Source organism: Diabrotica virgifera, chromosome 3 (assembly GCF_917563875.1).
Source record: "Diabrotica virgifera virgifera chromosome 3, PGI_DIABVI_V3a".
In the NCBI taxonomy this organism is placed as follows: domain Eukaryota; kingdom Metazoa; phylum Arthropoda; class Insecta; order Coleoptera; family Chrysomelidae; genus Diabrotica; species Diabrotica virgifera.
In genome coordinates, this window is record NC_065445.1 from 115571188 (window position 1) to 115585227 (window position 14040).

The 14040-nt window shown below is 34.9% G+C and overlaps 1 protein-coding gene across 1 annotated transcript in view; it reads right to left on the reverse strand.

Annotated features, from left to right (window-relative positions):
- LOC114336777 (2-phosphoxylose phosphatase 1) overlaps nt 1–7406 on the reverse strand; it is a 50378-nt gene extending 42972 nt beyond the window's left edge. The window contains exon 1 of the mRNA XM_028287153.2: nt 6964–7406. Coding sequence (XP_028142954.1) covers nt 6964–7201 — 238 coding nt within the window. The 5' untranslated portion in view covers nt 7202–7406. The remainder of the gene's footprint in view (nt 1–6963) is intronic.
- Nucleotides 7407–14040: the final 6634 nt, after the last annotated feature.

Consider the following 14040-nt stretch of genomic DNA (forward strand, 5'->3'; position numbering starts at 1 on the left):
TGCTCTGTTTTTTGGTTATTTAACATTGAAATATTCGATTTGGAATTTGACGAAGAAGAACCTACTTTTCATTAGCTACAACTCTGCTTATACTGGGTCTGCAGACCTCAATATTTTTTTCGCTAGAGTACTTACTTTTTGAGTTATCTGCGAAAAACCTTCCATAAACATGTTTTTTTTTTTGTTAAAAATGAACATATTCACTCGCAAATAACTCGAAAAGTATTGACTCACTGAAAAAACTCTATAGAACAAAAGTTGTTTAGAATTAGTCATGTTATCCAATTCCGGACTTATTTTGAATGTATATTTTTCACCTTCGAGAGGGGGGTATTCCCCTACATTTTTGAAAAAAATATATTTTCTTTGATTTGTATAGTCTTATATATTGAACAGATTATATTCGTAGACATAGTATATAATTCGTAAATATTTTTTTTTTCGATTATAGCGCCATCTACTGACAACTAGAATAAATGCTATAAATGTCACCGACGAAATGTAGTCACCGACGTGCGTTTTTTTCTGTCACATGCAATTTAATGCGTTAGAAAGAAATCGAGAAACTGTGACGCACTGAAAGATCCTCATGAGAAAAAGCATAAGAAATATTCGCTGTGTGCAAGTACTTGGAGGGGATACAAGAAACGATCGTGCGCGAATAGCGGAGAAACCTTGCAACTTTCTTAAATAATTCATTGTCAACTGAAATTGTCAAATTGACGTATATTTCATATCTACTGTCAATGAAGAAGAAAAATTATATGTTGCTCCACAATATTGATATGCAATTATTATATAAAAGTAAATTTAATTAATTGTATTTTGCTTGTAGTAGTGCATTTTAATAATTAATTTTATTGACTACATACCGTTTACCTTTTAATAACATAACCTTAATATTACTTTTTCTTCTTATAATTTTTTGGGCTATGGCCTTGACAATTGTCCAGTAACCAGGACCAATATGATTGGCCAATATAATTATTAAAAGTGCGAAAAATGTTGCCGAGCTATAAAACCAGGTGTCGCTTTTCTGAACTTGCCCAGTCCCAATACTTTTTTTTATTGAATCAGTTATTATTGTAGGGGAGTCCAGGCAGGGATTTTCCGTGTTACTCAAGCGGGTCTGTAAATCACATGGGGAGAAAGCTTGTACCCTGTAAATGTACCCCTACCATATATGGACTATTGTCCATAGTAGCTGTAATGCATGTAGTGTGTGTTGAGGGCAGTCCGTAAAAAAATCTATTCTTAGAAAAATTCGAACCCGTCAGATTAAGACAAGGTAAGCTCATGAAGAACAGTATATATGTCAAAAATATGACGATATGAGTGGGACTTAACCTTTGTCGAGCGGTATAATTTTACACCGGTAACAGACGGCATAGGTACAATTGTACCTGTTATATATTTTCTTCCGAATTCCTTAATCTAAAGGGAAATCTTTGTTAGTTTTAAGATAATAGTATTTATTACTAGCATAATTGGTTAAACATTGTTTAATATTGCAATAAATGAATAATAATATTCGGCAATTTCTTCTTGTACGGATTTACAAACAAAGATTAGAAGCCGCTTTTAAGTGACCCCTGTATCTATCGTAAATTATTGAAACTACTGCAACAATAAACTTGAAAATAGTGGTCGTAAACAAATTTTAGGAAGAGTAGCATTATATTGTATTTTAATTGGAGACATAATAGATTTCATCCACATTTAGTTATTTGGTTTTTGTCAATACGTGTATAGTTAAAAATTATCATGAGTAATAATGATTCTAAATTTAGTTTACCGAAATGCCGACAACAGAGGTATACATAGAATAGAATCAACAAAGAAAACTTGTGAGAGATGAGGAATATGGAGCCTCTGTCACTAATACTTGCAGCAATGTCTCGTGATCGTTTCTCATGCTAAGATTTATAAGATTTGACAACGAAAATACCCGCCAATAACGCAAAAAAGTCGCTAAGGCTGCACTCATACGGAATACCTGGACAATGCTGAATAAAAATGTGCACCAATGCTACAAACCATCCACATCAAAATGCATAATCATAGATGAACCACTGTTTCCGTTTAGAGTCGCACAAAATTTACATAATATATATCTCACAAACCCACTATTCATGGTATTTTGGGTTTGTAATCCATCAAATCCCATACAAATTCACATTTATATTTGAAAAACAGCAAATGGTTCCCGACAATTTAATGTTGGTGAAAAAACAGTTTTGGATCTGGTCACATCTTCTAAAGGTTCTGGGCGAAATATTATCACAGATAACTTTTTACCAGTTTTGAACTAACTAAAGTCTATAATTCATGTCACATGAGGTTAGTGGGCTTAATTAGAAAAAAGATGAGATTTCTACTCATCAATATGCAAGCAAGCAAGAAAATAGCTATTTTCACAAATCTTGCATACAATCATGAATGCTCTTATTTGCTAAAGAAAAAAAGGCAGTAGTGTTACTCTCGTCCATGCATATAACAGGACAAGTAGCCGGAAATGATTGAGTATTAGAGTAAAACTAAAGGGATGTTGATACCATGGATAAAATGCTGGATGAGTATACAGTCAAACGTCTAAACATTGCTTTGGCTCTTTACCTTTTTTTATAATATGATTGACGTCACTGGCCTAGCATCCTACATTATATCGAGATCGAGAGCACAAGCCATTACAAAAAACAAAGGACCAACGCAAGAAGTTTTTCAAGGATCTTTCTAAAGATTTTTGCCTTGCTGTAGATACTCTTCCTCAAGTATCTCACAGCATTCGTGGATATACTCCAATAAGCTGAAGTTGCCATGTTTGTCAAAACGAACGGAAAAACAACCTAAAACGAGAAAAAGTTGTGTAGTATGTTTTCTACCTATGTGCGACACACATTCTTTGTCTAAAACGACATGAATGTGTTGCGAAAATTCACATTAACATCCATTTTTGTATTTTGATTCAAATAAACTATCATTTAAGTATAAAATGTATTGATACTTTATAACATTCATTTAAAAAAAATACAAGGTACAAATGTACCTATGCCGTCGTTTACGGGGGTAGGAACAATTTAAGCCCCCTGCTGGGAATTGAATAAAGATTTCTTTGTTATATTTGGCTGACGTAATCTACTGGATAAATGTAGAGAGTCACAAAATTTCAAGTCTCTATTTCTTTAACAAAAAAAGTTATCACAATTTGAAAACTCAAAAATTACATTTGTACCTATGCCGCCCGACAAGGTTAATAACAAAATGGGGGAGTCAAAAAGTTTCACAAAAAAAAGCAAATATTTCGTCAAATGAACATCAGATTGAAAATCTGAAAAATATGTTTTCAATATTTTTCAAAAATTTATCAAATGATACCAAACACGACCCCCACGGATGGGGAGGAACTTTAAAATCTTAAATAAGAACTCCCGTGATATTTCGCAAAATGAACATCAGATTGAAAAACTGAATAATATGTATTCAATATTTCAATATACAAGCACGACCCCCACAGAGGTGGAGTAAGGGGTTGCTTTAAAATCTTAAATAGGAACCCCCACTTTTTATTGCAGATATGGATTCCTTAGTTAAAAATAAGCAACTTTTATTCAAGACATTTTTTCGAATCATGGATAGATGGTGGAAAAAACTATTTTTGAAACCTGTTCAAATCCCCACTAAAATGGAAAACCTTTTTGGTTTCAGGACCTAATTTTCACAACCCAACAGGTCACCATGACACTTCAGTAACTGCAAACATGCAAGTGGTTCTAAGGAGAGCTGCTTGTAATGATGTAAACATGTCAGAAAGTGAGAAAATGCAACTTTTATAATTTCAAGTTTTGCAGATTTGAAAACTTGTTGCGTGTGGATGTATGAGCTAACACTCTGAACTGAAACTTATTTACATCTTACAAGTGCATACACCCCATGGCATATGTGTCAATTATTTCGGTTAACAGAGGTTTTACTGTATCAAGATCTAGAATATTTATTTGAAACATTTTTCTCTAAAATCTACAAGGAATGTTTTATGGGCAAAAACATGATTTTTTACACTTTATAATCGTTTAAAAACAAAACAATGTCGGATATTGAAGCAATTGAGAACGAGAAAATTTTTTAATGTTCTTTAGTTATGTCGAAACACTGTAAGTTAAAAAGGTGCAAAATAAATTTCTCCTGTTTTAAGATTTTAATATACCTAAATACTATTTTTAGTTTGCAATTATTTTCTATATTAAAATAAGCCACAATCCTTCAGTATTCATTATTCAGATTCAGGTAGATACATTTTACTCCCAAAATCCTAATATAAAAGGACAAAGGACTGGTCATAAAATTCATATCGGTAAATCGGTGCCACTTCGGTATGCGGTCTACCGTCTAATATGTGGTCTACGGCAATTTAGCTGATTCGGCATGCGGTCTACATACAAAAACAAATTAGAGAAACTATTACAAACATTACTATTTTATTATATTACTTAAAAGTTAAATAATCTTTGAAATAAAGTCATTACTACTTAATTAGGAATGCAAAAACAAATTAGGGAAATTATGACAAACTCATTACTATTTCCTCGACTATTTCATTATATTACTTAAAAAGTAAATAATCTTTGAAATAAACTCATTACTGCTCAATTAGGAATGCAAAAACAAATTAGGGAAATTATGACGAACTCATTATTGGTCAATTACGTAGTGCTTATACTAAAACCTTTAATGACCTATTTTGGTATAAAATGAGCCCCAAAATGAAGATTGATTTAGTTGCAAACAAAATGTTGCTAAAAGAGTTTTATCAAACTGTCATTTCGAGCGAAGCAGAGGCAGTAGCATTTCTACGAGCAAACGGTTTATTACAAAATGTTGAAGATGCTGAGCCGTGCCACCGATGTGGGGCAGAAATGGAAGAAAAGCGGAAACGAGATCGGGGTGGTGAATATAGACCAGTTCTTCGCTGTCCAAGGAGAGGATGCCAGACCACAAGATCAGTTAGGCATGGCAACCGTTTTTTCCATTTCACCGACTTAAATGGAAAAATTAACTGCAAGTTAACTTTATGTCAAATTTTGGAATTGATGTTCATGTTCATTTTGGAACTCGATTTTGACACAGTAATGAAAGTAACGGGGAGAGGAAGTGAAGCTGTAGGGGACTGGTACAGCATGTGTCGAGAAGTCTGTTCCTCTGTGATATCAGTGAATCGCCGTGGACAGCTTCGAGGTACGGAAGAAGACCCAATCCAAATTGACGAAGCCAGATTTGCAGGCAGAAGGAAATACAACAGAGGACGAATATTAAATGGAGACCATCCAGCAGAATCAGAAGACAGCGATGCTGAAGCGGAAAATAATCGGAATCATGGACGCCGAATTGACGGTCCGTGGGTCTTCGGATTAAAGAGTAAAGAGGAGGTCCGATATTTTTATGTTGAGCGAAGAGACAGAGCGACCCTAGTTCCCATCATACAAAGGGAAGTTGAAGCTGGGTCAGTAATTCACTCGGACGAATGGCCACCATAAGGCAATTTGCGCCAATTAGGCTACGTGCACTCAACCGTTAACCACCAGGAAAATTATGTCGACCCACAAACAGGAGCACATACGCAAGGGATAGAAAGATCCTGGTTGGAGGGTAAAATTACGATTTTGAAAAAAATGAGAGGTGTTCCTGTCAGTACTTTGCAGTCCCATTTGGATTATGTTGCGTGGAAGTTTCTACGAAGGAATGTAGAAGATAAGTTTATCGCTTTCCTGCACGATGTTAGAGATGTATATGTATAAACCATTTAAAATGTTTATGTATTGTCAGTTGACCCTACAAATAAGTTTTTCAAAGATTATTTAACTTTTAAGTAATATAATAAATTTGTTTGTAATAGTTTGTAATAGTTTGTAATAAATAAAATAATATATAAATAATAAATAAAAAGTTTGTAATAGTTTCTCTAATTTGTTTTTGTACGTAGACCGCATGCCGAATCAGCTAAACTGCCGTAGATCGCATATCAGACGGTAGACCGCATACCAAACTAGAAACTGCCGTAGACCGCATACCGAAGTAGCACCGGTAAATCTGTATCTGCTGGTTCGCACATTGTGTTACAAGCTAGTAAAAGCAATTCAAGAATTCTTGAAAATTGACTAAACTGTTGCCAAATATATCCGCTAAAAAAAATTTTCTAATAATTTTGATTTTTCGGTAGAAAAAAAAATCAGCAGATTAATTTGAAAATTAAGAATTTTGATTTTCGGTAGAAAAAAAGAAGAATTAGGTAGATCAGTAGATTTGACAGGTATTTGGTAGCTGTGGCATCACTGTATTTGAGGTAAGTCTGGCCCCCCTATTATGAATTTCTAGATCCGCTCCTGGCCCCAATGTTATGTATATAATTGAGGAGTAGTGGAGGTAGCTTGGGTGTCAGATACCGTGTCCATGAGGAGTGATCTCTGATATTCAGACACGCTTAAAGATAAGAACATCTTACTCCGGAAATATCATAGCTCTGGAACTATAATTTACAGTACAACCTGTCATATCCGGACCTTCCCATATCCGGACGGTTCTGCGTCGTCCGGATCTACCGAAATCTACCGAGAAAGGCAGTCCTGCTGTTGGACAACGCACTAAAAGAAGAACTAAAAGATGGCGAAATGGTGTATTATAGAATCTATAAAACGTGTCTATCGACGAAAGTTATTGACGGCGTTGATTACTGGAATGTATGAAGGAGAAAACGTTTCAGAGACAATAAAAGAAGTAGTGGTCTTGATATCCGGATTTTTTCATATCCGGATCGGTCTGTCGCCACATTGATCCGCATATGGCAGGTTTGACTGTACTTTGTTGTGTGTGGTAATGCAGCAAATACAAACAAATCAGGTGCAAAATGAGCATGATATGATGTTCTATCTATACAAGTCAAGTTTTTATATGTCTTTTAGATTTACTAACCTTCATCTCCTGTTGTAAGATCCTCAGGGAAGTTACATATTCGAAATATTCTCTTAGTTTTTGCATCTAGTGCAAGATTCGTGTATGAAGTGGACGAAATTACTTCAGGTTCTGGTGTTTTCTGTTTTTCTTCTAAAAACTTGTAAATACCGACAACGATTAATAAAATCCACAAACTCATTAAGAGGTAACAGTGTATTGCTTTGTTCTGAGGCATTCGAAATGAACTTAGAAACATTATTATTATGAGCAAATACGATTTTCCATCAGACTGTGGCGGTCGTTTATTAATTACTAAAATATTCTAACTGTACTTAGTATATGTTAAAAAGAAACAGGCATCTTTTCATTGATCTCTTTGCAATTTTAAAAATATATGTTAATTATCTTTGATATTTCAAACATATTTATTTTTTGTTTTATTTTGACCGGAGTGTGACCGGAGTTTGACATTGACAGTGGCAGTTTGCTTCACTGGTTTGAGTAAAGTAACTACCTGGTCTGGTTTGTAAGGTCTGTAAATTTTAGGTTTGTCTTGCAAATAGCATTCTTATTATTTAGAAAATATGTGAGAATTGAATATCAAAAGCTGAGAGACAAATGATACACAATTTTGTTGATCAATAAAATTTAAGAAACAGAATAAAAATTTACAACTATAGTAGTTCAAATGTACCTTACTATCGTAAATATGTAAATAATACACAGGGTCGTCCTTCAGTTTAATAGAATTAAAAATCAATTTTATAGAGTGCTGAATTTAATACATACTTATATATTTATTTTTTGAACTGCAGATATGGATGTAACTTTAAAGTTCTATATGTACTTAATTAGAAATTCAGTCTTTGGTTTTTATACGTATTTTTGAAATTATACTTCTTTAGGCGCGATTGAGAGTAAAATTTCATAATACTGCGCGCATGCGCACACAGACAGTATGGCGTTTAGTTGCTAAATCTTTCAAGTTATGTATAAATATATCAGTGCAAGAAAGGGTGTGAAAAGAATATATTAGTGTTTTTAGTAAATATATTTATTACAATTTTTGTGTCTTTGGATTTGCCTTCCTCAGGTGTAAGATTAGTATTATTAAAACATTTTATTGTATATTTATTATGCTTCACACCTTGTCTGTTTGTTACCGTGAATTGTCATTAGGTACGTCCAAACCGATACAGACACAGTCATCGTAGCGTGTTTGGTATAGCATTCGGCCAGAGATCGAGAGGTCTTGAGTTCGAATCCAGTGCAATACTATACTTTTTTTTTATTTTTTTGAAAGCGATAAGCACAAAATTAGTTTGGTGTTTAAAAAAAATTAAAACAAACTGTTTAAAGTATATTTATTTTTAAAAAATCGTATAATAGAAGTATAACTTCTTACGTACTTACAAAGTACACACACATTGTTTTTTTAAATAGAGGGCAAATGAAATAAACAAATATTATTTCAAAAGATGAAGTTTTCGATCCTAATAGCATTATTAATAATATTTAGAAAATATTAAAATATTACTAAAAGATTTTTAAATCGAAAACTTATTGGTCCATTTCCTTGGTAACACCTCCAAGGCTTCTAAAATTTGCAAGCCAAATGGATGCTGAAGCGAAGAAAACAAGAGGGAATTCAAAAAACTTACAATTCACGACCCCGTCTGTTCAGCTGGTAATTTCCAACAGAAAATGGACCTAGTTACTCGAAGGAGTAAAGACCAATATAAAAATAAAATAAAATTTTTATTTTATTTTTTTAATATTATTTCACTTCAAGATATGTAATTGTTGTAAATATTTTGAAACAGCTACAACCACTCATATTATTTTATAAAATACTAAAATTACCAAAAAATATAAGTGGTTGTCCTTGCTCTTCGAGTTTTAAAGTGTCAAAAATGACATAAAGATAATAATCGGGGACATGAATGCATAGACATATATTATATTATCATAGACAGAGTGTCATGTTCAGCGAAGTGACGACACCATCTTTTTTGTTTTGTCTCAGTGCTATTTCACTCTACGCATAGTAAAGCTGCGACAGTAGTCCTTAGTTTCTCGATATAATGTGCTAGAAAGAGATACCGACCGCAAACCTGTCCAAGAGATCTTGTCTTCAGGAAGCGCCGAGGGTAGGATCATTATATGATTATATTGTTCGTCCGCTATAACTTTTCCCATGCCTCACGATTCATTTTCAAACAAATTAAGTCAAAACATAAAGGGAAACATACGCCGATGGCCGATGTGTGTAGTATATAGTATACAGTATACAAAATGTATATAGGTACACATCGACGTTCGTTTCACTTTATGTTTTGACTTAATTTGTTTGAAAATAAATCGTGACGCATGGGAAAAGTTATAGCGGACGAACTATATGTCTATGCATGAATGATAAGATTGGAAAAGAAACCCAATACATGGAAACAATATAGGTAGTAGGCATAGCCTCCATGACCATAAGGGAACTAATGAAAATGGAAGCCTACTAATAGACTTCGCTGTTAGCAAGGGAATGATCATAAGCTCAACCTTTTTCTCTAAACGAGACATCCACAAGGCCACATAGCTATCACCGAATGATCAAACAACCAACCAAATAGACCACATTTTAATAGACAGAAGAGCGGTAACAAACGTAATATATGATACAAGATCCAGGAGGGGAGAGGTATGCGGCTCAGATCACTTTCTTCTACAAATAAAATTTAGATGCCGTATAAATAGACAGGAGAAGAACAAACACACAAAGACAGAAAAATTAAACCTGGCAACCTGAAAAATCTAGAAATAGAAAAACGATTTCGAGAAGAACTAAATAGAGAACTCCTAGAACAAAGAGTGGAAACAATACACGATGAATGGAATAAGATTAAAAGAATATAACATGGGAAACAGCTAAAAGAGTAATAGGAACTAAAAAACATCAAATAAAAGAGCTTTGGTTTGATGAAGAATGTAGACAAGCAATATACAAAAGAAATGAACTATAAGTGCAGTACACTCAAAGAAAAACACGACAAAGACGTGAAAAATTTGAAGAACATCGAAGGAAGGCAGACAAAATATGCAGAAGAAAGAAGAGGAGATACGAAAGCGACCAAATACTAAGAATGGAGGAAGATTTCAATCAGGGTGACACTAGATGACACGCACTAATCTTTTTAGAAATAGCGAAGGACAAATTATCAGTGACGACAAGACGCAGCAATAAAAATAAAAGTATGTTGGAAAAACTATTTCAAGGGTCTGCTAGCAGACCAAGCACAAACACAGACCATGCAGTACCTGATATCGAGATAGCAGATCAGAACCAAAATAATGAACTAACAAACCCACTCACAAGACAAGAGATATTGGATGCCATTAAAGCACTGAAAAATAATAAAGCGCCAGCTTTATGCCATAAATAATAATAAAACATACCAGCTAAAATTCTCAAAATTGGAGAACACACACTGATAGATAGATTCCATAAACTGTAAAGAGACTTATGGGACACAGAAGAAATTCCAGGAAACTGGAATAAAGCAAGTATATGCCCAGTCCACAAGAAGGGAGACAAACTCAGCTACAAAAATTATAGAGGCATGTCCTTACTCTGTGTAAGATGCTTACGTGGATCATAAACCGGAGATTAAGCCACTTCACAGAACAAATCATAGGAGAATATAGGAGGATACCAGGCCGGACGGTCTACTATTGACCAGCTGTTCAACGTGAAACAAATATTAGCTAAATCCTGGGAACACGACATACACACATGTCCAAAAGTTTGGAATACGTACAAATAATATATCTACGCCTACGGTGGTTTCAAAACTGTTGTTGATATTCATTTTAGAGCGTTTTTACATGAAAATCATAAAAACTTTGAATCGTTTTTGTATCATTGTGCCCATTTTGGTCACATTCAACTGATTAGCGTATTTACACATTATTTCAGTCGAATATTTCCAGAAGTGGTAGAAGTCGATGTACAACAGCAGCACAAGATCGGCAGATAACATTGATAGCTCGAAGAAATCGTCTGGAATATCCATATTCTCATATATCCAGAGAAATTTCTAGGCTGCAAGGAGTGAATATTTCATGGCAAACGCCGACTAAATGCGGTAAAATTGTATCGTAGAAGATCCTTACATGTTCCTAAACTAACCTACCAACACAAAATAGTAAGGTTGCAATGGGGTAGAGAAATGGTGCAACATGGTCCTAACTGTAATAGCGTGATGTTCTCTGATGAGTCAAAAATTGGCTTGGTATCTGATTTGCGAAGAACACTGGTTTGGAGGGCCTCAGTACGACAAGCCCGACTAGAAACAGCCCAACTGCGTGTCCCGTTTGAAGGTGGCAGCATTATGGTTTGGGGTGGCATTATGAGTGGTACACGGACGCCACTGCCGGTTTTGGAGAGAAGTGTCACTGGTGCTGTGTACATCGAGGAAGTTTTAAATCCTGTCGTACGTCTATTCCGAGGGGCAGTAGGTGATGAATTTGTGTTTATGAATGACAACGCACCTCCTCATCGAACAGCAGCAGTACAAAATTTTCTGGAAGAAGAAGGAATATCTACATTACAGTGGCCCTCGAATTCCCCCGATATGAACGTTATTGAACATGCCTGGGACATTCTCAAAACATGCATCAAAAAGCGAAACAATCCCCCTATTACACTTCGCGAACTAAAAGATGCTGCTCGTGAAGAATGGGAAAGAATTCCGCCAGCCCAGCTCGACCAGTTAATTGGCAGCATGCCAAATCGCCTACAGGCATGCATACAGGCCAATGGAGGAAATACGAATTATTAGTTTTATTAAAAATTATTTTTTTCTTTACTACATAATTTATTTTTAAATGGAAGTTGTACTTTCTAAGTTTTACTCCAAGAGAATAAATATTTTTTTTGTATATCGTTTATCTGGTTTTGAGATTTATTTAGTATTGTTAAGAATTGAAACAAAATGATGTTTAACTATTCAGAAAAGTTATATGTAGAAATCAATAAAAAGACAAAATATTGCAATATTCCAAACTTTTGGACATATGTGTAGATATCTATTGCGAAATTCACACTGGGAGTGCAGAACGGTTAAGATAGGAATGCGCATTCAGTGTTGCCACAGTTCCTGTGCGACGCTCTTGAGAGAGCAATCAACAACTGGTGAAGACCGACAACCCTGTGCGTTTATTCCCCATTAGAAATAGATTGCCCTATCTTAGCCGTACTGCACTCTCGGTGTGAATTTCTCTCTAGAAGCCTATGATAACATAGATATAGATAAAATATATTTAATTATGCAAGAATTTGGCATACCAAGCACATTGGTAGAGCTAGTTCAAGACACCAACTCACACAGAAGCGCAAGTACGAGGTCAAAATAAATTGATAGATCCCTTCCAGATAACTAAAGGGCTAAAACAGGGAGACTTGCTGGTACCGACCCTGTTTAATATAATATGTATGGAATATGTAATAAGAAAAATGTCCATAAACCCAAAAAATTTACTGTTTAATAAGTCTAAGCAGATTGCAATGTACGCAGATGATGTAAATTTGATAGGAAGAACCGCAAGAGACGTCACAGATCTATATGTGGAGCTTGAAGAAAATACGAAAGAAATAGGCCTGGAAGTCAACGTAGATAAGACTAAAGTTCTAATACAAGCAAAGAACCAACGAAACTCGCAGAATTTAGCAACAGACGGCGCTAATATAGAAGTAGTAGAACAGCTCACATACTTGGGTGTACAGATAACTGAGAATGGCAGCGAAGAGGAAGAAATACTGAAACGGATAATGCTTGCTAACAAATCATACTCCTCTCTGTCGCAGGTGTTTGGATCCAAAGACGTCCATAGGGAAGTAAAGTTTAAAATATATAAAACTATTATACGGCCAATAGCAATATAATATGGTATATAAACGTGACTGAAAAGACAATAAACCTTATTAATACTTTTGAAATAAAGATATTAAGGAGGATACTAGGACCCATTTGCGACAATGGTATATGGAGATTAAGGTTCAACCACGAGTTATACTAATATTAAAGAGAACCCTCTATAGCAAATTATGCAAAAGTATAAAGATTGCGCTGGGCAGGTCACCTTATAAGAATGGATACCGACAAAACACCCAGTAGAACGCTTAGCGGAACTATGGTGGGACGTCGGCCAGTAGGAGGACCAAAGAAGAGGTGGATAGACGAAGTGAGAACCGAGGCTAAAGAGATATTGAGGGTGGACATCTGGAGGAGAGCAGCCAGAGACAGAGGTACTTGGAGGCGGATGCTGGGGGAGGCCAGGGCCCGACTTGGACTGTAGCGCCATAGGAGAGAGATGATAGTAAAGTTACGTTCTTTTTAAGGCCAATTGGTTAGTCTTCTCGTTGCCCCGATAGCCCCTATACTTCCGTGTCCAGGCGAGTGCTAACCTTTTTTGACTCAATCCGAGTAAGGGCATATAAACTGCCCCAGACAACGGTTTTGATTTAACCTGTACGGAACTAAATACCCTCATGGCTGTCTCATAGGGCTTTTCATCGATTGTCATGTGTTTCGAGCTTCTGTCATATGTTGTATAATCTGTGTATAATATTCATATATACAGATTATACAACATTGACAGAAGCTCGAAACAAATGACTGTGAATGAAAAGCCCTATAGATTCACGTTGTCGTGAATAATGTTTGCAAGGCAATATCATGAATATTAAATAAAATAGTTGAAAAATTTCAATAATCATTTATACTGTTTATTTTGCCGCAGACTCTATTTAGTAAAACACATTTAATTAATACCATTTTAGAAACCAATAGATAGGTACCTATTTATTTAAATAAAAGTTGATCTTAAAATCATACCATATTTGTATAAATAAATCTAAAATATAAGCAGTGGCGGCAGCTGGTATAAAATATTGGGGGTGCACACATAATATTAAGATATAAAAAGACCTTGAGACACTAATTCCGTAGGTAAAATTTTTTGAGTCTCGTCAAATTGTAAAAATCAAAGGAGCTTATTAAAAATTGCAATAAATAATGTATTTTATTGACTTAAAATTATTAT